This window comes from Ochlerotatus camptorhynchus, unplaced genomic scaffold (assembly GCF_037179485.1).
Source record: "Ochlerotatus camptorhynchus isolate MF236.1 unplaced genomic scaffold, CSIRO-AGI_Acam_v1.1 ptg000142l, whole genome shotgun sequence".
NCBI classification, from domain to species: domain Eukaryota; kingdom Metazoa; phylum Arthropoda; class Insecta; order Diptera; family Culicidae; genus Ochlerotatus; species Ochlerotatus camptorhynchus.
In genome coordinates this window covers 655,935-681,022 of record NW_027040632.1, presented here as the reverse complement: position 1 = coordinate 681,022, position 25,088 = coordinate 655,935, and the positions used below count along the sequence as shown (strand labels likewise).

The 25,088-nt window shown below is 39.8% G+C and overlaps 1 protein-coding gene across 1 annotated transcript; it reads left to right on the top strand.

The window, feature by feature from the left end:
• Positions 1 to 347: 347 nt before the first annotated feature.
• On the top strand, positions 348 to 24,584 carry LOC135700829 (heterogeneous nuclear ribonucleoprotein L-like). The gene is made up of 3 exons (XM_065221486.1): positions 348 to 384; positions 24,059 to 24,408; positions 24,486 to 24,584. Exons 1-3 carry the CDS (start codon positions 348 to 350, stop codon positions 24,582 to 24,584), a joined length of 486 nt encoding a protein of 161 aa, XP_065077558.1.
• Positions 24,585 to 25,088: the final 504 nt, after the last annotated feature.

The following is a 25,088-nucleotide window of genomic DNA, read 5'->3' as shown; positions in this document are numbered from 1 at the left end:
AGCTCCCTGAACTTCTTCTCAATCTATTTAACATATTGCTGAGCCTCTATGTAGTTCTCTTAATTTGTGGAAAGTTTTGCCAATTGCTGGAAAGTTGCGTCCATTTATACGAAGTTTTCTAAACTTGTACGATTTGTTTATAGCTTACAAAAACTATAACCATTTTTTTACCAAGATTGCTGAACTTGCAAATATTTCCTATGTCGAACTAGAACGAGAGTAAAATCGATTGTCTTCAGACAAAGGGGTCTTCAGACAGAACGAAACAAAACCACTCGTATTTGACTTAAACCGAAGACAGCAAATCAAGAAGACTGGCAACATTTCCATTTTTTCATACGGACGCTATGAGACAGGTACAATCGCGTCATCTGCCGCTCAAAGGTAAATACTTCGAACGAATTTGATAGCAAAGATTCCATCCTCAAAATAAAGGTTTGTGTAATTGCTCATTTTTCTATGCGTTGCTTCCACCTTCACTCAAGCGCAGCGCTATTGTTTCTGTCGCTTGGATTCTGGCAAAGTTGCCAGTCTTCGCTTCGCTTAAACCCTACACACGTTTTAGAGGGAATACCGTGGGGACTCTATCCCTGTCAAGCACATATAGATGCACAGTAGCCCACATGGTTTTGACATTTTTTTGGACAAACTGACAGCAGTAAAACAGACAGAGGTATGACAGAAAAAAAAACTTCTTACTCTTTCACACTGATCTGAACTACGACGAAATAATTATTCTTGATTGTTGCCCACGTGGGAAAACAGTAAATTGACATTTAGGTTAAAGACATGTCGGACAAACAGGTGGCCCAATGCAAGGGGTGACGGATGTATTTGAATTACATATTAATAACTACTATCAACTTTTTTTTTCATTTGTTGCTTTACAAGATCAAATGTCATGATTAACTCAGAATGGCCAATCAAGCTGAACAATGCATTAGGTCCTAAGTCAGATTGATCGATTCTCTTCATCGACTTTCTCTTTCGCTTCGTTAGCTAGAAAATAGCTGGAAAAGTCTTAACATGACCGTGAGGATGCAAAGAGAAAGTCGTCGAAGAGAATCTGTCAAAGTTACTTAGGACCTAATGCATTGTTCAGCTTGAAATCATGTTAATATTTTGATCGCGTGCATCGAAACATTCTGCCACCGACAAACCGATATGAATGACCATAGCAAAAACAGCAACATTTTTGACCAAAGCACACTACTGACATCTGGTTCCGTGTTCGCGGGAAATATTTAGCTAAGCCATGAACCCGCATGCAAAAGTTATGGATTGGTTCGTGTCTGATCTATTCTGGACAAATTATTTTTATCTAGATAAAAAAAATCCTATGGTTTTGACAGTTCGGATCACTACACATTTAAATCGGCCGTCTACGATTTTCGAGCATAAGTCAGAATTAAGTTTCATGTCGGTTTGTCGGTGATTCTACATTACATTAATTTATAAATTTTCTTGATGCAGGCCTCCACATTTTTATGACGTATTTTTTGGACTGCCCAGTGTAAATTCTTAATTCTTAAACAAAAGTAAGAGGCAGTGATTAAATCGGCCACCTTGCGAATTCTATTGAAATAAATTTCTCAAGATACATTGAGCACATAGAGCAAACAAAGAAACTTCAAGCCAAAGCTTCTCCTGTGACAAATTGCCAACTTTATTGTTGTTCCATAAATTCACAAGTGCTTAAAGCGACGACGACGACGACGACGACCGAGAATCCTTCATTGTTAACGACGACCCATTTCATTTCCATTGAAATTCTAAATCACAAAGAGAACCGAATGCGCTTCTGCTTCTTATTCTTCTGCACCCTTGGTGCAATTAAAAACATTCAAGCACAGCAAATTGAGCTATCATTTTCATTTCAGTTCTCCATTTTGCAACTTGCTACTCCGGACAAACCAAAGCCCACTACTTACCTCTACTTACCAGTCTGCTTTGCATAATCTGGAGGGCTCTGATCGAAAAACTGTGGTCGGATTACTACCACCCCCCACACTACTGGTGGAAAACAACAACGATTTGCCGGAAATTTGATTCCCCCGAACTCGAAACCCATTTTTCCGGAATGGCGGAAATGAAAGCATGGCTTGCTGCGAATCGGCACATCAGAAATGGTTATGTAATCGTCATCAAGTAGTCTTTGGAACGGCGGACAACGCAATTTTCTTCGCCCAGCTCAAACAAAAGTGAGGTTAGGGGTGTATGTTCGGTCGATACCAAAACAAACATCTCAACTCGGCTCAAGCGGTGGGGACATTTTATTCCGTGTGTCTTGACCCGCGTTGCCTCCATTCAGGCGCCGGATATCGCTGTTGTGACAGCTATCCGGTTTTATTTACGCAAATGCTTACTCAAATATACATTATACCGACCATGATGATGTGTTTCCACTTGTGTGACGGTCTCACCCCGTCGTTATTGGTTCAGCTGGGAAAGTGTCGTCCACGTGCCACCGCACCGCAGCCACCATCGCCACTGCTGTTCTAAATTTAGGATCCAGCGGACACGGACTGCGAGAGAGGGGAACAGGACCAAGTTTCACATGCGATGCAAAAACAGAACTGCGTTTGCTAATCACCTGTTGTTATTGTTTTTGTGGCGTGGCAGTCTCCATTAGGCTATCATGATTCGTCCAGGACGATCGTCGTCGTCGTCGTCAGGTGACACGATAAAGGACATTGATAAGTGCTGTTCTGATTCGTTTCGGTGTAAATAACAGTGTGCTTCCGTGAATAATGTAATTGCTACTGTTTTGCTAATGATTTCATTTGTGGCTAGCAAACGTTATGCAACGTTGCATCTTTCTTAAAGTAGCGTCACGAAATCATGTAAGGTTTTAAACGCTTATAATTATCCTTAATGTACCATTAGAATCAGATTTGGTGTCAGATATGTGGTGTATTAAAATTCTAACTGTTTTTTCAATAGTATGCTGTTGAAAATAGATCGAACTTTCTTGCTTGCCTTGACTACTAGGTGTGGATGCTAGCGGATCCCTAACACGGACACCCAGATACCAAAATACTAATACCAACTTTCAGCACTCGTGTTTTTTCAGTCACCGTGAGGGCTTCATTTGTGATTAGCTCCGGTCGCTTTCAAATTGTTTCATTATTTATGAACGGTCCATATAATTGATATTGACGGTGGATGTATAAATTAAGTGTCTTGAATCGCATATCAGTCCCAAATGAATTTTCGTTAATTTTGAGATAACAGTGCCCTCCTCTATCAATTGGCATCTACTCTCATGTTATGTGATAAAGCTACGGACTTTGATCATGAAAAATGTTAAAACATCATCAAGCCAGTTTGTCCCATCAAGTAGAATAATCGCATTTTAGTCCTTTGTCTGAAATTCAATCATCCATAGTTCAAGTTAAAGTTTTGCTATTCGAACTGCCACATTTTTCGCTGATGTAATAAAACATGCAACTGATTTTAACTTGAAAAAAAATCAATAAATTTACTATGATTTTTCAAATATTTACATGGGAATTGCACTTCATAACTTCGCCGGCCATTGTCTCAATGCCTTCCTATTTCACATGGTATGCGATTATAGACAGTAGGGGTGTCCGATTTTTATTCGAATAATCGAGTAATCGATTAATGAAGCGAACAATTCGAGATAGAGCTGGAATTAGGGCGTAACAGCCTTTGTAAACAATGAATTCTCTCGTTAATTTCTACACGGATAGAAATCTCCTTATACCTTTTGGCAAATTTCCATTGCTGATTATTCGTAAATTGTATAAGTCAACTAATAAGCAGACGCCTTGCAAAAAGTTAATGAAGATCATGCGTCAAATGAAATGTATAAGCGGTCACACATACCTTTTATGCATTCTAATAGGACCTATGTGGTTTGTCTTATGGAATGTATAAGGCTGATGCTTTGGCAAAAATGTATAAGTGAAACACATGAATTAAATAATTGATTTTCGTTTCGTGTAGGAATTCAAGGCAGGCCTACACAAACCAACATATCCATTGGGTAGGGGAAGTCTTCCCTTAGAGCAACCGTAACGGTACGCTGCTAAACTCATTTTAGCAGCCCTCATCATAGCGCAGCTACCGTATCGGGGGTTGCCATACGAGTAACTAAAATAGCAGTCGGCTTCTCGGTGAGAAGCGCGTTACCAAATTTAGCAGCGCGATAGCAGCGCGATAGCAGCGCGGGAGAAAGGTTGCTATTCGTAGAAATGTCAAAATGCTCACTACTGGTACGGACTACGGCGAGTAAATTGATAACTGCGATAGCAGCGACCGGTGTGGAGAAGAGTGACTAAACTAAAATGAGAGCGCTGTGCGCTGTTAAAATAGTCGCGCAAATGACAACGACCGTTACGGTTGCTCTTACTCGCTGGTTATGTCGATGATTTGTTAGGGACAGCCATGACTTTCGAGAAATCATCGAGAGAAGTCATTGTTTACAAAAGCTTTTACGCCCTAATTTCAGCTCTATCTAGAATTAATTATTTTTCTTCAGTTATATCATGCCAAGTAAGCATTAACTTTGCAATTATCCACGGCCTATACAAACAAGCATCCTTACAGAAAAGCAACTACAGGAACAGATCTAATACCTTGCATACCTTGGGGGTATTCATTGGATGAAAGGGACCGTGAAAAAGGACACTAAAATATTGTTTTCTTCTTCCGACTATTTTACCTTAGCATTCTTCTTTGCTAATACTAACATAAATTCGAATCGAGATTCGGATCTATTACAAAAGGTAGAAAGACAAAAGGTCGAAAGACAAAATGTCAAAGTCAAAAGGTCGAAAGACAAATGTTTGAAAGAAAAAAGGTCGAAACATAAAAGGTCGAAAGGACATTAGGTCGAAACGGACAAAAGGTCGAAAGATAAAAGGTCGAAATACAAAAGGTCGAAAGACAAAAGATCTAAAGAACATCAGGTAGAAAGCCAAAAGGTTGAAATTCCAAAACAGTTGTTTTTAAGAATGAGTGTAATTTAATTATGTATAAAAGAAGTAAAAACCTAATAACAATATAAGATTTCGATTTCTAATAGATTTTTTGAAAATTCTAAAACTTCCAATTTTCCCAATGTCCGAAGTGTACATTTAAAAAACTTAAAGTCTTAAATGCAAATTTCAATCCAATTATCTCGAATAATTCTCATGATTAATCTTGCAAAGATTAGTATATTGAATAGATAGTAATTTTTATGATATCATTCAACATTGCAGTATTAAAAGCTGAAAATAGAAGGAAAAATAATATAAAATCATATTTTACTTTTGACAGTTTGTTTGAAGTCAGTACAAATCAGTTTCAGAATATTTACATCAGCTTTTGGCCTTAAACCTTTTGTTCTGTAGACCTTTTGTCTTTCGAACTTTTGTCGTTCGACCTTTTGTCTTTCGACTTTTTGTCTTTCGACCTTTTGTCCTTCGAACTTTTGTCGTTCGACCTTTTGTCGTTCGACCTTTTGTCTTTCGACCTGTTGTCTTTCGACATTTTGTCTTTCGACCATTTGTCTTTCGATCTTTTGTCTTTCGACCTTTTGTCTTTCGACCTTTTGTCTTTCGACCTTTTGTCTTTCGACCTTTTGTCTTTCAACCTTTTGTCTTTCTAGCTTTTTTTTCTAGCGTTTGTCTTTCTAGCTTTTGTCTTTCTAGCTTTTGTCTTTCTAGCTTTTGTCTTTCCAGCTTTTGTCTTTCTAGCTTTTGTCTTTCTAGCTTTTGTCTTTCTAGTTTTTTTCTTTCTATCTTTTGTCTTTCTAGCTTTTGTTCTTCTAGCTTTTGTCTTTCTAGCTTTTTTTCCTTCTAGCTTTTGTCTTTCGACCCTTAGTCTTTTTAGCTTTTGTTTTTCCAGCTTTTGTCTTTCTAGCTTTTGTCTTTCGACTTTTTGTCTTTCGACCCTTTGTCTTTCGACCTTTCGTCTTTCGACCTGTTGTTCCTAAGCCCATAAATTCAACTAGTCAACATCTGTCAATCTGAAAATTTACGCTTGAAATGTTGAATGTGCATGTTATGGCGAATGGGTGGTGCCTCTTGCCTTGCATGCATCTTTGGGTGTAAATACAAAGCATTTAAACTTTTTCGCTTATTCTTTCTTGATCTGTTGATGCGGTAGCAACACATGATAAAAGAAGCTTCTTTCTGGAAGCTGCTTCTAGAAGCTTCTTTCTCAATGTTTATTCTGCTTCTTTCTGGAAGCTCCTTCTAGAAACTTATTTCTGTAAGCTTCTTCTACATCTTTCTGGAATCGTATTCTTCATCCTAAAAGAAGCTTCTTTAAGAAACTTCTTCTAAAAGCTTCTTTTAGGAGCTAGCTGCGTTATGGAAGCTGCTTCTAGAAGCTTCTTTCTGGAAGTTAATTCTACTTCTTTCTGGATGTTCCTTCTAGAAACTTCTTTCTGGAAGCTTATACTTCTTTCAAGAAGTTTATTTCTCGAAGCTTCTTCAAGGAACTTCTTCTAGAAGCATCTTTTCGAAACTTCTTCTAGAAACTTCTTTCTGGAAGCTGCTTCGAAAAGCTTCTTTCTGGAAGCTTTTTCTTCTTTCAAGAAGTTTATTTCTCGAAGCTTCTTCAAGGAACTTCTTCTAGAAGCATCTTTTCGAAACTTCTTCTAGAAGCTGCTTCGAGAAACTTTTTTTTGGAAGCTCCTTCTTATATTTCTTTTTGGAAGCTGCTTCTAGAAGATTATTTCTGGAAGTTCCGTATAGAAACTTCTTCTACTTCTTTCTTGAAGCTTATTCTTCTTTCTAGAAGATTGTTATAGAAGCTTCTTCGGCGAACTTCTTCTAATAGCTGCTTCTAGAAGTTTCTTGCTGGAAGCTGATTTTAAAAGCTTCTTTCTAAAATCTGCTTTGAGAAGCTTATTTCTGGAAGCTTTTCCTTCTAGAAACTTCTTTCTGGCAGCTCCGTCTAGAAACTTCTTTAAGCAACTTCTAGAAATTTTATTCTCTTAACCTCTTTATTAAAGCTGCTTCTAGAAGAAGCTTTTTTTCTGGATGGTTCTTCTTATAGAAACTTCTTTCTGGAAGATTATTATTTTTTCTTTCTGGAAGCTCCTTTTAGAATCTTATTTCTGGAAGTTCCTTCTACTTATTTCTGGAAGCTAATTATTCGTTCTAAAAGCTTCATTCCAGACGCTAATTTTTAGAAGTTTCTTTTAGTAGTTTCTTCAAGAAACTTTTTCTAGATACATCAATCTGGAAGCTTTATCAAGAAACTTCTTTCTGGAGCTCATTTTAGAAACTTGTTTCTGAAAGCATCTTCTACTTTATTCTGAACGCTTATTCTTCTTACTAGAAGCTCTTTTTAGACGCAATTTTCTGGAAGTTTCTTTATGGAAGCTGCTTCTAGAAACTGGTTGGTTGGTTGTCTTTATTAAGGAGATTGCGTCTAGAAACTTCTTTCTGGGAGCTGATTTTAGAAGCTTTTTTCTGGAAGTTGCTTCGAGAAGCTTCTTTCTGGAAGCTTCTTCTAGAAACCTATTTCTGGTAGCTCCTTCTAGAAGATTCTTTCTGGAAGCTCCGACTAGAAACATTCCCTACTTTTTTTTGGAAGCTTATTTAAGGAACTTCTAGAAACGTCTTCTAGAAGTTAAGTTCTGGAAGCTGCTTCTAGAGGAAGCTTCTTTCTGGATGTTTCTTCTTTCCGAAAACTTCGTTTAGAAACTAGTCTCTTGAAGCTTCTTCTACTTCTTTCTGTAAGGGAACATGCATAAATGACGTAGCATTTGAGGGGGGAGGTGGGGGTTTCAGAATTTGTGACCGGCCATGTATTGGATATAGCCAAATACGCTACGAGGGGCGGGGGAGGGGTCTAAAATTGATCAAAAATATGCTACGTCATTTATGGATGCTCCCTAAGCTAATACTTCGTTCTAGTAGCTTCATTTCAGACGCTAACTTTTAGAAGAATCTTTTAGTAGCTTTTTCAAGAAACTTTTTCTAGATACATGGATCTGGAAGCTTCATCAAGAAACTCATTTCTTTAGTTCATTCTAGAATCTTCTGAAAACATTTTCTTCTTTATTCTGGAAGCTTATTCTTCTTACTAGAAGCTCTTTTTAGATGCTACTTTCTGGAAGATCCTTCTAGAAATTTCTTTTTGGAAGCTTGTTCTTCTTTATAAATAGAAGCTGCTTTCTTAAAGATTGCTTCTTTGAAGAACTTCTTCTAAAAGCTTTTTATGGAAGCTGATTCTAGATGCTTATTTCTGGAAGCTGCTTTAGAAAAAAAAAATTCTGGAAGCTTATTCTACTTCGTTTTGGATGCGCATTCTGAAACATCATTCTGGAAGCTTATTCCTCTTTTAAGAAGCTTCTTCTAGAAACTTCTTCAAGGAACTTCTAGACGCTTCTTCAAGGAACTTTTTCTAGAAGCTTCTTTAAGGAACTTCTAGAAACGTCTTCTAGAAGTTTAGTTCTGGAAGTTGCTTTTTAGAAGAAGCTTCTTTCTGGATGCTTATTCTTCTATAAACTTCTTGCTGGAAGATTATTTTTCTTCTTTCCGGAAGCTCCTTTTAGAAACTAATTTCCGGAAGCTTCTTCTACTTCTTTCTGGAAGCTAATTCTTCGTTCTAGTAGCTTCATTTCAGACGCTAATTTCTACAAGATTCTTTTAGTAGCTTCTTCAAGAAACTTTTCCTAGATACATCGATCTGGAAGCTTCTTCTAGAAGCTTCGTTCTGGAAGCTTTATCAAGAAACTACTTTCTGGAGCTCATTCTAGAAACTTGCTTCTGAAAGCTTCTTCTAATTCTTTATGGAAGCTTATTCTTATTAGTAGAAGCTTCTTAAAGTAACTTCTAGCTTCTTTTAGAAGCAGCTTCCAGAAAGAAGCTTCTAGAAGCAGCTTTCAAAATAAGCTGATTTTAGAAGCTTCTAAAAGTTGCTTTTAGAAGAAGTTCCTCGAAGAAGCTTCAATAAAGTAGCTTCTATGAGGAAGAATAAGCTTCCAGAAATAAATAGACCAAGCTTCCAGAAAGATGTTTCTATAAGGAGCTTCCAGAAAGAAGTTTCTGAAAGACGAAGCTTCTAGAAAGAAGCTTATATCGGAAAGTTGCATGTTTTAGAAACTTTTTCTACAAGCGTCGGTCTGGCAGCTTCTTCTAGAAGCATATTTTAGAAACTTCTTCTTGAAGCATCTTTTGGAAGTTTTTGTTTGCTGGATGCTCCTTCTAGAATTTTCGGTCTGGAAGTTTCTTCTACATCCGTCTGGAAGCTTCTACTTGAAGTTTATTTCTAGACTGTACATACTAGAAGCCTTTTCGAGGAACTTTGTAACTCTACTGTCTGTTCCCGGCAAGTTCTCAATAGCAAGAGACCTCTCGAACTGGGTCTCAAGGTCGGCTTACTACTGGGGCAATCGGAGGGGCTACGCGACCAAACGTGCAGAATACTGTCAACTGATTAACTTTATGGAAAAATGCAACTTTGGTTCAAGATGGAAACAATTTATTGAGGACAACTATCTGAGTATTTCTATTCATATCCATTCCTCTCCCACCAAAAGCATGAGTTCAAATCTCATGAGACATTTTTTAAATGTAGTGACATTTTTCCATTAAATTTACCACCTCTGCTGATGGGCTTACACGCTTATTCTGGTCAACTCAAAATTGAGTCGAATGCACTCATCTCAGGGGCAAGTATGGCTACTCAAAATTGAGTAGCTTTATGTTGACTCAGTTTTGAGTAAACGACGTTCTCACGTAGACTGAGTCAAATCCACTCGGCGGTATTTTCAGTTGCTGGGAGGGTTTTTGTTTTGATTTTTATTCAAGGAAATGGAAATTGCCTGCTCCGGATTCATTCTACGGGAGCAGAAAATGGTTCAACACCGTTTCCCAAAGCAATTCGTACTTACCTGAAGGTATTTCAGCCGGTTTTGAGTAACATTTCCTTTGAGGTTTCCTCCAACATGACTGGCATTTTTTCCAAGTCCAGTATTTTGCTGACTGAGTGGCTTTTACTCAGTTTGACATTTCTCGTTTACTCAATTTTTGGCAACTCGATACATCGGACGAAAGTGAGAACGATCGACTCACCTGGTGAGTAAGCAGAAGTTAGCGTGTAGGGAAATAGAGATTAGAGACGTTTAACGTACGCACACTAGCGGGTGCATCGCCGTGTAAAGTTGTTTACTATTTTTCTCTGGCTAACCTAAAAAAGTGTATGACATTAGATCTGTCAAAAGCGATTTGTTATGTATTTTCGTCGGATTTTCACTAACACACTCTCATGTATCGCACCAATACAACCGGACGTGAAAACCTCAATTGGTATGAAATCCATGATTGGCTGATACCTTTCAGAATTAGATTGACTACCTGGTGAATAAAATTTAAATATTGAAGTACAACAAAAAAAAATACTCCATGATTTTTTTTTTGCATAAGTTTCCCAAGAACTTTTTTGAAGTCTCCGGACAACTTCTCTAAAATTCTCTGGGAATTTCTCTGAAGTTTCCTGAGAACATCTCTGAATTTATCTGCGAACATCTCAGGAAAAAAATCAACGGGAACTACTTTGAAGTTCCTTGTCTGACTATCCCTGAGACCTTGCCAGAAGCTCCCTGAAATTCTTTAAGAATTTCTTTGAAAAGTCCCTTGAAGTTCCTTCTTTTTAGAAATCCCTTGAGAACTTCTTTTTTTTCTTGATTTGTTTTCCGTCGATATTGTTTTCCGTGCTGTGAGCACCAATGCTACCGACGCCAGGGAGGCAGCTCCCACACCTAGACCCTATCTATCGACTAGAGGTGGGCAAAACAGCTCATCTGGCTGAGTAGATCAAACCTATCCAGCTCACTAAAGGGAGTCAATTCTTTTGAACAGCTCTTCAGCTCACATTGAAAGTATAGAAATTATGACTTAAATTCAAAACCGGATAAAATCGTAAAAGTAGTTTAAACCAATAAATTCGTACCTCACAACATGGCTCTACTTTTCAATGGAAAACGCCACTAACGCAACAACTGATCAAGCATCGCGTAAACATACATACAGATTTTATTTCAGATGTTAATTCTCCAGCAAAATTTCTCTCACTATTCTCGGCTTCAGCTCCAGATCATCAGCTCAGAACCGGATTCGGAGCTGAGCCGTGAAGAATCGAGAGAGAAAAAAAGATTCCAAGAGCTAGACGGGTCCGAGAGCTGTCATCCTAAACAGCTCCCAGTAAATCATTCGAGTCGATGATTCGAATCCTGAGCTGAGCGGCTAACCCTAATAAAAATTGTATGGTTAATTTGCTTAACGACGTGTTCTGGGTATCATCCAAACCATTTGTGGAATAGTTCAATGATTTGGGTTATCGTTCGTTTATGGTTATTTTTATTAGAGAAGCTGGAGAGCTGCATTGCAATTTTAGGTTATTTTCTTTTGTGCGGATCTTCCACTCCCCCAGAGAATGATGGGAGGAGAGGTGAGAGCACATATGCTGGAACCCAAAGGTCGCGAGACCGTCGCACTAAGGTGGCACTTATCCCGTCATCAGGGGCAGGAAATAAAACGCGCACGTAACTATAAATACTAATTTATTACGGCACTACTAAAAACAGTCACGCGACACAAAACAATCTAAAAACATTCTAACTTGCTTGACAACATAATGTTATTGTTTTGCTCTTTCTGTTGCTTCACACGAGTGGCAGCTATGTTGATGCCGTCGGTGAGGCTTGCGATAAAGATAGGGCAACTGGCAGTGTTGCCAAATCCATTTTCGTTGTCTGCAACACTTAGAAATCAAATCAGTACATCGGTATTCGAAGTTCGAAAATCGCTGGTTTTAATGCACAGCGGAATCCGTCTCTTTGGGTAGATCGACCTGACATCTCCCATCTCATTGCTGCAGTACTAAGGCTGTGAACCAATTGCCGAGTTAAATTTAACTTGTGGTTAAAAGTGACATATCGAAAGTTATTTTCTATGTTCGAAAATCCCCGTGCTGTCGATCGACCGGTTTTCGAGCCACGGTTGTCAAAATTTAACTTCTTGTCTGTCAGAAATAACCATGCTCGGATAGCAGGGTCAATCAATTAATATGGACCAACAGGTCTGTGCCATAAAAAGGGAGGGTCAATCAATAACTTTCCATCTGTCAAATTTTAACTAAAAGTTAAAACTATCCACCAAATGGTTCAGAGCCTCAATGTCGCGCGTATTAGAGCATCTCCACCGTTGCAATTATCTGTGATAATGTTTTACTAACAATTGGCTGAGGGATCTTTAGCGCCCGGAAAAGTTTTCCACAACTTCACGTGTGCTGAAAGATGCTGTGTTGGAGAAAAAACCAGTGATATATTAGACGCGGAATTTGGTGAGGTCTATCTGATTATAAATGATTTAATGCCACTGGATTCGACCAGCAACGTTTACTAAACATGGCTTTACTTTCCCCACTAATACGCCCACAAAGTTTTTTATTCAGCCCAAATCTAAATCACCTATAGAAAAATGTTGCTAAAAATCAGATTCATGGACTTGGAAACTCGCCCCGATTACCGAAATTACCGAAATTCGAAGCAAAACAGATCCAGATTCAGATTTGATTTTAAAATAAAAATACGAACAGTAGCGAAATCATCGGTAAACCACCCTAACCGCATCCGTCCCCAAAAGCCGCAAGGCATTCATTAATTCCCCTTCAAGCTGCATTCTCAACCAAACAAAGGAACCCAATTGGCTGTTCACTACCGACAATTATCAACACTCCTCCATCTCCCTGGGTCGAGCTGTTTTGTTTCCGTCCGATTACGCGGAAAAAACGCCTATTGAAAGGAACCTCAAAAAACGCAGCTAATTAAAGGAAGCAAAAAAAAAACACATAATTGTAGTTGATTAAAATCGCCCAACCGCAACGCAGTGAATACTGATCAGTGAAAAGTTTTTGTGTTTCGTTTATAAATATTAAAATAAAATCAAAAAGCGAGTGATTAACATGTCGGCTGAAGGAGCAAAATAAAACGAAACGAAAGTCGATTGAATTTACCAACCGTAGTCTCTTTTTGTCGCTTTTACGTAAACCCGATTGACGCGATTGAAATTTTTGATTAATGCGGAAAAACCGAGGGGGACGACTCTATCTACGATGCAAGAAATATTGTGTTTCGCTGTGGCTAGCTGCGCGTACGCTGAGTAGGTAGACAGAAGATTTATCACGATTTTGAAGATTTCCTGCAAAAAGATGATTCGCGATGCAAGTAGATGCGAGAAATGTAAGAAGATTTTTCGAAGATTTATTCGCTAGTGTGAGATTTGTTGAGCATCTAGAATTGAGATTTAGATGTGTCGCCCCCCTCGGGAAAAACAATGATCTATAAAATATCAAATCAAATTTGAGCGAGCCGGAAATGTTCAATGATTGAGTTTGGCGGACTATGATGATTTTTTGGTGATTTCGCTCGTTGGGCTAAGTAGGCTATATCGAAGTCAAACGTCACTTCTGACAGTGCTGATTCCTTTCCGGGGGGCTCATGTACATGTACAATTTGGATAGTTGCTAAACGATGTTGATGATAATAAACAATCGGTGTACCACTGACAGCTCAGCCCAACTAACGGAAGCCTTTCACTAAGTGGGCTACGGGTTTAGTACAACGAGCGAAAGTTGACTGTAGCTGCAAAGCAGGCGGAAGCATAGGAGTTGTACATATTTGCAGTACTAGAATACCGATGAGTGTGCGGAACAAACAAAGCAAGCAGTGGAAAATGTATGCACGGAGGTGATGAGCTTGTATGTGTGTGTGCGTGTGTGTGTGTTCGTAGAAGAACAGTTTACGATAGTTTGTTCTGCTGTTTCTTGTTTATGACAGATCGTAAAAAGTTTATTACGCAGCCTGAGGTGGTCACTTTGTTAGAAGTGAAATTGAAAAATTCATTCCATGGAAGTTTGGGACGATGGATGGGATGGAAGGATACTATTTTTTAACCCGAAGTTGGAATGCTGCAATTGATGCCAAAAGGGGAAGAGTCTAAACAGAGCACATTGTTTATATATTGACGGCAAACCGTTCAAAGTTAGATATGTAAGAGCATTTATCTTCTAGTTGATTGATGGAAAGCTTTCGCAAGAGTTTATTAATAGTGTAACTGTCGAGTAGTAAAAGGCGAAACTTGCCAGCCAATACCGAATTGGGGAAACCCTTAGAATTTTGAATGTTAGAATCGTTAAGCCAAAGTCGTTTTGTAAAGCTGCTAAAAGCGTGTGGCAAGCGAGTTTTCGCAAGTAGTTTCTCAAAAAATGGCTCTAAGCTGTTCTCGATGTCAGACATTCTTACGCTCACTGCTAGGTTATGTTCTCGCTCTGTGTGTATGTGTGATGCTTCCTACTTAAATGAAAAGTTCATTTCTCGCACCAACCAAAACATAACAAAACATGTAAACAAATGTCATTCTTTTCTTTAGGTAGAATTTTGCAACACACATTTGCAAACGAATCAGTGTTTTTATAAGACGGAATTTTAGGTTACTTACTGAGTTGATCGTTAAAATTTTTAGAATTAACAAAGTTCATCAACTAAAGTCAAGTAACCACACAAACGAAGGAACCACAGAAACCAAATAATTGTGATGACGTTTATCATATGAGACGTTTCCCGTAGAAAATAATGAAGCTCATATTGTAGTTTAACAATGCGTATTTAACCCCAATATCAAAATCAAAAATCAGAATGTTAGGACCGTTTTTGTACGAAGAATACACAAATATGTTCAAATGAAAGCGAATCCCATCTCACCCGTTTGTTTTTAGCTAGAATCGCTTCGAAATCCCTCTACTCCACCCGACTACGTACCATCATGAACGGACACGCAAATTCCACTCCCCCATGCCGGTCACGTCGCACCAGTTGAACCGATTATCCGACAGCTTATTAAATCTCACCTGAATGTGCCCTTCACCAACTTTCTACTGCCGCCGTTGGCAACTGTCATCTGCCTTGGATACGCCATGCAACAGTTGTTTAGTATAGCCAGTAGGCCATGCCGATTACACGCATTGCATAACCCATTCAATATGCAATGTCATACACACAATCATCGCCGTATCCTCCCTCCCAAGTAGGCTTTCGAGCTGGAGCTGTTATGCATTTCATCGGCCTTTGGTTTGGTGGTGGTGATCCAATTCACGCTAAACTACAATCGAAAGTGCAGTGACACGCGTGGTGCGCCCGTAGCTGCTCAGAAATGTCATCGATCATGGCCTGTCGGCGACGACACGAATGTCATCCGTTTGTTGATGGCGCGCACCTAAACGGTCCTCCAACAGTCAGTCCAATGGTGCATGATTGGAATTTGCAATTAGGAAGAGTTCCACCCGATACCTGTGGTGTAACTATAACAAGCTGCGGTGAACAATCCGTTTGAGTTTACACAAGACAGGAGGCTGTCACCTGAGATGATCTGCTATCGTTGCATGAATGGGTAAAGCCGAGGATATGGAAAAGGTAACAATGAAGATATTTGATACGACGGATGTGGGTGGATTTCGTGGTTGTCGGGTTAATGAATGGGGGTAGCGGTCTGTAAATTTCCAATTATCTGTTGAGAATGGTTTAATGCAGGAATTCATTTGCTATGTTGGTTGATTGAATTATGGTAACTGTTGCTCATCTAGCGAGCAATCTTCAACTAGTTTCGCTTCAAGGAAAATGTAATTGTTGGTCCATAGGAAAATACTTTTTCTAAGTTTTTGTTTTTAATTCCATTAAAGCAAGTGACGAACCAGTTTACGTCTAAACGTTTCTACAGCAAAGATTTGATCCATGATCTGCTCAGCATGCAAAAACGGGTGCTCTAAGGCCACCGAGCTCCTCATATCACAGTTTACCACTTGAAGCAAACCCTCTTCGTGTCCTACCCATTTTACGACCCTTACCCTTGTCACTCTTCCTGCAATCCATGTGCGAGATGTATTGACGAAATGTCGAATACAGAATTATACAGTTTATGTTTTTCCTACTCATTTAAAAAATATAAAAAAATATATAAATATGGCTCTAATCGAGATTTGGAGGGTTTTTAGGAGTCAAAATAAAATTTCCTCAAAAAATTTTTACCAACCCATTATTTTCAGGCTGGTGGGTATGACAATCTTTAAATCGATTTATCTCCGTAAATATGGCTCTAATCGAGATTTGGAGGGTTTTTAGGAGTCAAAATAAAATTTCCTCAAATAATTTTTCCCAACCTATTATTTTCAGGCTGGCGGGCATGAAAATCTTTAAATCGATTTATCTCCGTAAATATGGCTCTAATCGAGATTTGGAGGGTTTTTAGGAGTCAAAATAAAATTTCGTCAAAAATTTGTTCCTAGCCCATTATTTTCAGGCTGGCGGGTATGAAAATCTTTAAATCGATTTATCTCCGTAAATATGGCTCTAATCGAGATTTGGAGCGTTTTTAGGTGTAAAAAAAATATAAAGAAAATTTTCCCAACCCATTATTTTGCAGGCTGGCGGGTATGAAAATCTTTAAATCGATTTATCTCCGTAAATATGGCTCTAATCGAGATTTGGAGGGTTTGTAGGTGTCAAAAAAAATTTGCCTTAAAAAAAATTTCCCAACCCATTATTTTTAGGCTGGCGGGTATGAGAATCTTTAAATCGATTTATCAGTCGAACACTTCTTCCTTTAAACAACACTGCACCGTTATTAAAATTAAAAAAGGAGCATCTGAGCAAGACAACCATGATTGGCAGGGAATAAAATGTTGAATTGCTTCCCCGTCACGTTTTTGTTTGAACGTGAACGATTCTATCAAACAGCCCACCTGATACCGAAAAAAAAGCCCGCTTCCTATCCCCTTCAGGGATTTAATCAAAGAACAATCGAAACCATCGATTCTTAGCGCTTTGGGACGGACCCCCTCTCGCGCCACCAACGGTCGGATGTTTTTCGAATGATCAAGCTCCGAACGTGTGGATGGACATGGAAAGCAAAAGCCACGAAGGTATAGTCATTACATTCATAGTCTGGCGGATAGAATGACGGGATGCAATTTGACCTGTCACTTGCCGGAGCCAATAGGCGACCTGCATAAACAACAACCATAAGAAGCGCCTAACCACCAATTCGGGATATCATCCCAACTTTATGTCGGATGGTCGTACCATCTATGATATCGTTAGAGTATGGTACCCATCTATTAGGGGAATCCAATAACAACTAAGCGATCGTTTCAGCCTCTGGTGGTGAATAGGGGATGAGGGCGTGAAGCATAGGAAGAGGAAAATATTTTGAATATTTTGAAAATCGTCATTGTAAAGAAACAGTTTGGATGACATTTCCTCTCAAAATCGACAAGCGAACTCTTCATTGACGGTGCATCAAAAGAGCCTATCGAGAATAATAGAATTTAATACACGCTATCTCATCCATTGACGACAATCGAATGTGCAGGAAGGCAGCTTTCCACACCTGCGTAGGATATCGCACCCATTCAACACACATGGGCCGGGACCAACGGCTTTACTTCCCTTCCGAAGGAAGACGTGACCAGAGATTTTTATGCCTCAGAAAAATCCCACCGACCTCGGCTGGGATTGAACCCAGACCCATCGGGGTGTTAGAAAGCAGTCACGCTTACCACTACACCACCGGCGCCGGCTATTTAAAACACATATTGTGTAGTACTGGAATTTATACTAGAATGGGGAACGGTAATCGATTTGCTTGGGACCAATAGGCTAGTCAAGTAGTGAGCCAATTTAAAATCGTTTGTTTCGTATTGATTGTTGTTTATACCTTTCATACTCTTTATTGTACACAAATTATCAACAGTATCTACCTGGGATCGGTCCACGAGGGTTGCTGCTCATCGAACAGGTTCGGACCCTTTCGCATGTAAATTTCGCTTCCTCCTCTTTAGGCTGTGAACCATTTGCCGAGTTAAATTTAACTCGTGGTTAAAAGTGACATTTCGAAAGTTATTTCTTATGTTCGAAAATCCCCGTGCTGTCGATCGACCGGTTTTCGAGCCACGGTCGTCAAAATTTAACTTCTTGTCTGTCAGAAATAACCACGCTCGGATAGCAGGGTTAATCAATAACTTTCCATCTGTCAAATTTTAACCAAAAGTTAAAATAATCCACCAAATGGTTCAGAGCCTTAATGGGGTGTTTACATCTGTGCGGATTTGCTAGCGCTAGTGTACTAGCCAACTAGATGCACCTGAAATCTCATGCTAGTAGACGCTGATGCCCTGCTTATATTATGCTAATGAGCTTTTTTGCTAGCAGCAAACTCATTAGCGCTAGTGAAATAGCACAAGTGTAAACACCCCATAAAGACCTAACCTGTACTGTTGATTCAGATTGGACTCTTCTCTTCTCTGAAAGTGAAGGAAAATATGAAATTCCCAGTCGCAGGATTGTTTAAAAAAAAACTTGTTCACCTCAATCAACACCGGCCGGATCAAAACTGCTAACACCATCACCGTCACGTAATCGATGTTAAAAATTATTAATCACTCGGCACTTCCACCAAGTACCGCCTCATGACAGTATTCCTACGGCTGTCGCTTTCTTTTTCCTACGACAGCCTTGAGATTAAGCTATAAGCGACATCCCACAGTGAGGCTGTCATACGATATGCAACGCTGCCGTCTTGTGCAGTACACGACAGCTCGTTCTTATTCATGAATTTTGTTCGTTAAACGCTGTACAGACTGGAGAGTTATAACATGTTATAACGGTTGTCAAATAATTGCAACACAGAAACCACCATCAAGAGTTATAACTCTGTAGTCTGAACGTACTATTAGCAACAATCAATACAAAACTAACGATTTTAAATTGGCTCACTACTTGACTAGCCTATTAATCCCAAGCAAACGATTAACGTACCACATTCTAGTCGAAATTCTAGTACTACGCAATGTTTATTTTGATTCGCTATGAAAGTTTGACAGATAAATGAGGGGTTAGTGGATTTTCCTATGTTTCGAGGGGTGAATCGATTAGCTTGGGACCGAAGAGAGTACCAGAGCTGAGCCAAAAAGTTGAGCACGTTATTTCGGGACCTTCTAGTCTTAGAATTACCTCTATGCTATTAGTCTATGACAGCCTCGGATGGTCATTCGTAACGTTGACGAACTGTCGCGAGAAGGCTATACATTTTGCAAATGTCTAGTATAAGAATTTAATTCGTTTGTCTTTTGTATCTCTTTATTAGCTTTTGTTTGTCTTGTCCCCCGTCTCGATGAGTCTCATCGTCGCCCACTGGTCACCATAGCCGGTCGAATCCCAAACTAATCTAGAACCACACTACCGTTCATACTGGCGACAGCGAAAAAAGTACCCGCTCTTCGTTTTTTGAAAATACCCATTTTTTGGCGTTTTCGAATAACTTCAAAAAATGAGTACAAGATACCCATTTAAAGGGTCCACGAGGGTTGCTTAGCTTAAGAGGGTAGTACCAACAATCAATACGAAACTAACGATTTTAAATTGGCTCACCACTTTAGTAGCCTATTGGTCCCAAGCAAACGATTAACGTACCCTATTCTAGTTGAAATTCTATTACTACACTATGTTTGTTTTGATTCGCTATGAAAGTTTGACAGATAACATCAGGGGTGTGTGGGTTCATGCAGAACATGCAGGGGTGAGTGAAATAGCTTGGGACTGCTTGGGACCGTTGTTCTGGTACTGAGTGAGCCAAAAATAATAATGATTTTCTTCGGGACCCAGTGGTCTTAGAGTTACCTCTATGGTAGTACACTTTGAACGTCCAAAAAGTAAGGCATTTTCGTTAATTTTTTTTAAGCAATAAAACACTCAGGGAGGGCAAATATGTTATTACCCATTTATTAGTCATCCTTCGAACTACAATTTGTATTTTTTTAACTCGATTGGCGTCTCGCCCACCAGGTCGCGCGGGCGTCCTCGCGCGGAAGTCGGAAAACGGCATGGGAAAATACTCCTTTCCATGTGATCGAACAAAAATCCTGATTGGTAATGAAATTTGTGTTAGAAATACGTATTTCGATTTTTTTTAAATTAATTTTTTCAAAAGTTGTGGCCTTAGGAAAAAAAAGTCCATTTTTTCACCCTAAAAATGCTTACAAAATCGTGGATTAAAAATCCATTTTTGACAAAATCGAAAATGTGGATACGTATTTCTAAGCAGAATTTAATTCTGAACAAGAAAACCTAGGCGATATCCAAATTTGATGATAACTGGTTAGAGTTATTTCCCACGCCAGTTTGAAAAACCCCGTTTCGAGATAAACGCTTTTAAAGATAAAATTACTCTCTCAGCGCGCCGGTACATGTTTTAGGAAATCGCTTCGTAAAGCGGTAAGGAATATTCTGGCGGACTTGAAGTCTTTTCTAAATTAAAGTATACATCCCAAGGAACATTTTAAGCCAAAAAAAAATCAAAGTATACTCCCCCCTTAAAGTTAGTGTGTAGAAACTAAGCGATCGATTCTATTGGTGAATAGGTAACGTCAGAGTTTATAATAGAAAAGCTACGCAGAGTGAAGCTTGCTACACTGATGTCAATCAATGGGCATTTTTTTTATTATTTTGGCATCCTTTGTTTTTGTTTACACCTCGGATGACTTCTCCTGGGTTGTAAAAGTTTCCTCTGTTATATAGCGCGTTTCACACCAAATTGGACTAATAAGCGCGTTTTCACTTATTAAAAAGTGTGATAAAACTGCAAGTTTACGTCTAATCGTCTTGGTGTCTTCGGTGCACTTATTCCTTATGATGCAAGCAATAAGTGCTCCGAAGACATCAAAACAATTTGACGGAAACGTGCACTTTTATCACACTTTTCGCATTTTTGGGACAGTCCAGTTTCAGATGCAATTTGTGTAAACAATACTTCCCACACAACAGAGTCAGTTTGTCTACTATGCTCGATAGGTAGACGGTTTGACAGTTCGATAGGTAGATTTTGAGGTAGATTTGGTGTCAGTCTGCGTAACTCTTCTATTAGACGATCGCAGTAGGCCGCGCTTGAAAGCTGACATGTTTTTCTTTTGCTGCGTATTTTTTCGCCAGCGAATTAAACTTTTTTTTGCATTCAATTTGTTAATTTGTTTCCTGAAATTTAGTTTCAAGTGTTCATAAAGTTCTCATTTAGTGATATATCGTGTTTTGCCTGTCTCCAAAATATACGACGCAGCTTCAGTTCCATTGTTCGGTGTCGGTTTTCATTGCCTCCCGGGAGCCCGGTGCTCCGAGTTCGGATGTTACACTTTCGGCGTGTATTTCTATTGAGAGGAGTGTGTTGATAATGTGTCCGTCGCGAGTTTTGGTGGTGATTCGGTGGCCGACGTTGTGGGCGCGACTCTCCAGTCATTCTGAAATGGGTGGCTGGATCTGCAATAGAGCTATCACTTTCTAACTAAAGCTGTCTACAATGACCATAAATGCGGCATTGTAGAGAGAGTTCTTCCATAATAACACTGCCGGCCAGTGGGGGTTAGAGGGAATACACACACACACAGTCTGCGTACCTCTTCTATTATCAACTCTGGGTAACGTCTTCAAGAGTGTTGTGAGCAGACATTTTTTTTCCGAGAGGTATAGGAAGCGGAACAGTTTTTCACTTTTCACTTTCACGGCAAACAAAATCTACTCACAACACTCTTGTGACGTTTTCCTATTCACCACCAGAGGTTAAATCGATCACTTAGTTTGTATTAGGTGTATAGTTAAGATACAAATCAGTTCAGATCGGTGGAAAATCGTACAATAAGACAATTACCGATGGAAATTGGCAAGATGTTCAATGAAAAATGCTTTAATTTGCGTTGTGAAAAATAGTTATTCTGATGTAAACAAACGGTTTAGTTGACGGGGGGAGAGGTAGCTCATCGATTCTTCCGGTTCGCCTCCTAGCATCGTGCTATAAGGTACCAGGCGATAACCAGGGTAGTTGATCGATAGCTCGATGACGTCATTTCGTTGACGTCTGCAATGGGAAATTCTCATAGCAGGCGTTGACGATGGGACGTTGTCGAGTTGTTGAATAGCAACTATCGTGGTAACTCACCGATTACCTGTCGATCTGGCAAATTTGGAAAGACGTCTGCATTGAATTGTCTCATATAATAATATTCCGCCCACTATATCACAAGAAATTGCGAGTAGCTGAGTGGAATGGAGATAAGTTAAGCATTGGGTACAGGACCAAGTCTCCCCTGGGTGGTGCCAAAAGATGAGCGCAATAGAATCATCAAGTTGCCATAAGGCACGGAATGAGACTATTGCATGGCTGGGTAGTCAAAGTCTTCCATTCGTTAGTCATTTCAGGTGGATTAGAACAGGTTTAGGTTTAGGGTGGGCGTTGGCCAGATTTGGATTTTTCAGATGTAATCCTGGATAGGACCCTGTCATTGAACGTCGCGTAAAAGTGGAACCTAATGAAGGCCTAAGTACTTTTTCATAGTTTTTAGTTTTCGGATTTGAAAGATCGTCGGTTACAGTGGCCTGCTTACTGAGCAGAAAAACGCGGTCCCAGGTCCTTACATATCAAAAAGATTTATGGTAAAATCGCTTGTGTATCGTGTATTTTGCGAAACTCGTTGTTGTCGTTGGTTCCGGGTTTGAATGGATACACAAATTTGAGCAACGGTATTATGTGATATGAGGGGCTCGGTGGCCTTAGAGCAATCGTTTTTGCTTACTGAGCAGAACATCATGAGTCTAATCTCAGGCCCATCCACATTCAAGATTCGTCAATCGTTTTATTTGTTAATATGACTACATGGTAATAACAGCAACTCGGTGATTAAAAAGGTGCTCGTCTGTCAAGTGGCAAACGTTTTTGCTTACTGAGCAGAAGACCGTGGGTTTAGTCCCAAGCTCCTTCGCGTTATATGATCGTTAGGACATCAATTCAGCTTATCGTTTACCAAAACGAACCCTGCTGCAAACCCAACCCTCTTATACAACATCCCAGTGATTCCTCGTGGAAGTGCAGAGGTGTTCTCGGCTTCCATCAAAGCGAGTGTCATGTCAACACAATCCTTCCCATTCCTTTCTTGACCTGTGTTCGGGCGCGGCCGGCGCTGGTATTGCCTAATTTAAGATCACTAGTTTTTACACATTGAGGATGATTGCTAGTCCCAAGCATCGTCTATTGGTTCTCTGTGTAATTACAGCTGATCTGGCAGTAACAGAGTAGCAACCGTGGGCGGTCAATCAAGCTCAAGCTCAAGCTCAAGCTGTAAACAAACGGTTTAGTTGACGCTTCTTCTCGAAGTCGCGTGGCGCACTCTACGTTGGTGGTACATTAAAAAGGCCTATATGATATTTTCATGCATCGTCAATGTAGAGTGCGCTAGCCAATTTTGAGAGGAAATGTCCAATCCATTTGTTTACATCATTATGGCGATTCTCAAAACCCAACATAATGTACATTTTATTGCACAACTTGCAAATTTTTATCAATAGTGGTCTTATTTTTCGATTATCTACAGATCTGAACTGATTTACAGCTGAAATAACCACACAATAAAAATCCGGAAGAGCATAACCGCTGGGAAAATTATATAAATCTTAATTTTAAATACATTCAGGGAAGACAGTCAGTCAGTCATATAATCCAATCAACCACTATTTTATCCCGACACAAATGTGGCCGGCTTCTTCTTAATCCAAAACCCTTATGCGACACATCAAATAACATACCAATTGGTCAGAATTTTCTTAAATTTGTCGGAACTTCTCTAGAGTTCCCAAAATTTTCCAGATGCTCATTGATCGGACTCCAAGGTGCCGCCATTTTCGTGAATTTCTTCAAACTTCCTCGAACTTATAGCTTCTGTAAATATTTTTAAGCTTTGGTGAATTTCTATCGATTTTTCGATGCTCTGTGGATTTTCTAGATTTTCTTTCGAGTATCTTGACTTTCTTGAATTCCATAGAACTTCTGCAAAGCTCAAGAGGTGGTCACTCTACACACTTATTTTGCGCCAAATTTTTATCTCAGTGTGCCTCAGTGCCGAGAAGTCATTGAACTGACTTTTGTTTGCTTGTGAATAATGCCTTGTTTGGCAACCCGGTATTTTAACAGCTCTTATTTTTGTTTTGTTTTTCAAGCTCCGTTGCTACACGATCCTACCATCTTCGGTGGACGGCCGATCCCGTACAACGACCGTCAATCATTAGTCAACCATGGTCCTAAACCAGCCCTTCTGGGAGCCGGCGGAGGAAACGGATTTGCACCGAATTTTTCACCGCCCGAGTATCATCCGTCGGAAAACTGGAAACCAACACCGACCGGAACACACGTCGGACTGATGAAGGACGCACCGCTGACCCGAAACGGACCAGCCAATTTCCTTCAACCGGCACAGAAACAGGGCGCAGTGATGATGGTCTACGGACTCGATAACAACACAGACAACACCGATAAACTGTTCAATCTGTTCTGCCTGTACGGAAATGTTGTCAGGATAAAGTTCCTGAAGACCAGAGAGATTCCAGATGGGAGACGCCATCGCAGTCGATTGCATTTTCCAATCAGAACTTCCTGTCAGAGTTCACCAACCCCTACACCCTGCCGGACAATTCGATCAGCTTCAAGGACTACAGCGCCTCCAAGAACAATCGCTTGTTTTCGTAGATCCAGGCCAGCAAAAATCACATTCTCCACTTCTTCAATACCCGGCTTGTCCGAGGATCTGCTGCTGACTGCATTCACCACCAAGGACTGCCACCCGTCGCAAGTGCGAATGTTCCCGCTGAAATCGGAAAGTTCCTCCCCCGGATTGGTCGAGTTCCCAAGCGTAACCCTGGCGGTGAACGCCATCATGAAGTGCAACCACAGCGCGATCGATCACAAAGGAATAAAATTCCTGTTCATTATGAAGCTGTGCTTCTCCTCCTCCAAGACGATGAACGGTGCGTGGAGCAACGAGAACATCGAAAACACGTAAGCTTGGAAAGTGTCGTCTGCCATGAAACACATCAACAGAGGTTTCATCACGTAGGGGAAATGGATGTAATGTCGGCTTAAGTGCCCCTAATTAGGGCCCATACATAAATTCAGCAATGGATTAAATTTTCAATAGCGACCAAAAATATCCATTAGGACCGTCCCAATGACGCGTTCATCTAGATAAAATTG

Bases quoted from the DNA above. Each gene is read 5' to 3' on its own strand.
- LOC135700829 (XM_065221486.1), top strand. From the start codon at position 348: ATGAGACAGGTACAATCGCGTCATCTGCCGCTCAAAG. The intron at 385-24,058 runs GTAAATACTTCG...TTGTTTTTCAAG, and splicing joins GCGTCATCTGCCGCTCAAAG to CTCCGTTGCTACACGATCCT. The intron at 24,409-24,485 runs GTCAGGATAAAG...TTTTCCAATCAG, and splicing joins TCTGCCTGTACGGAAATGTT to AACTTCCTGTCAGAGTTCAC.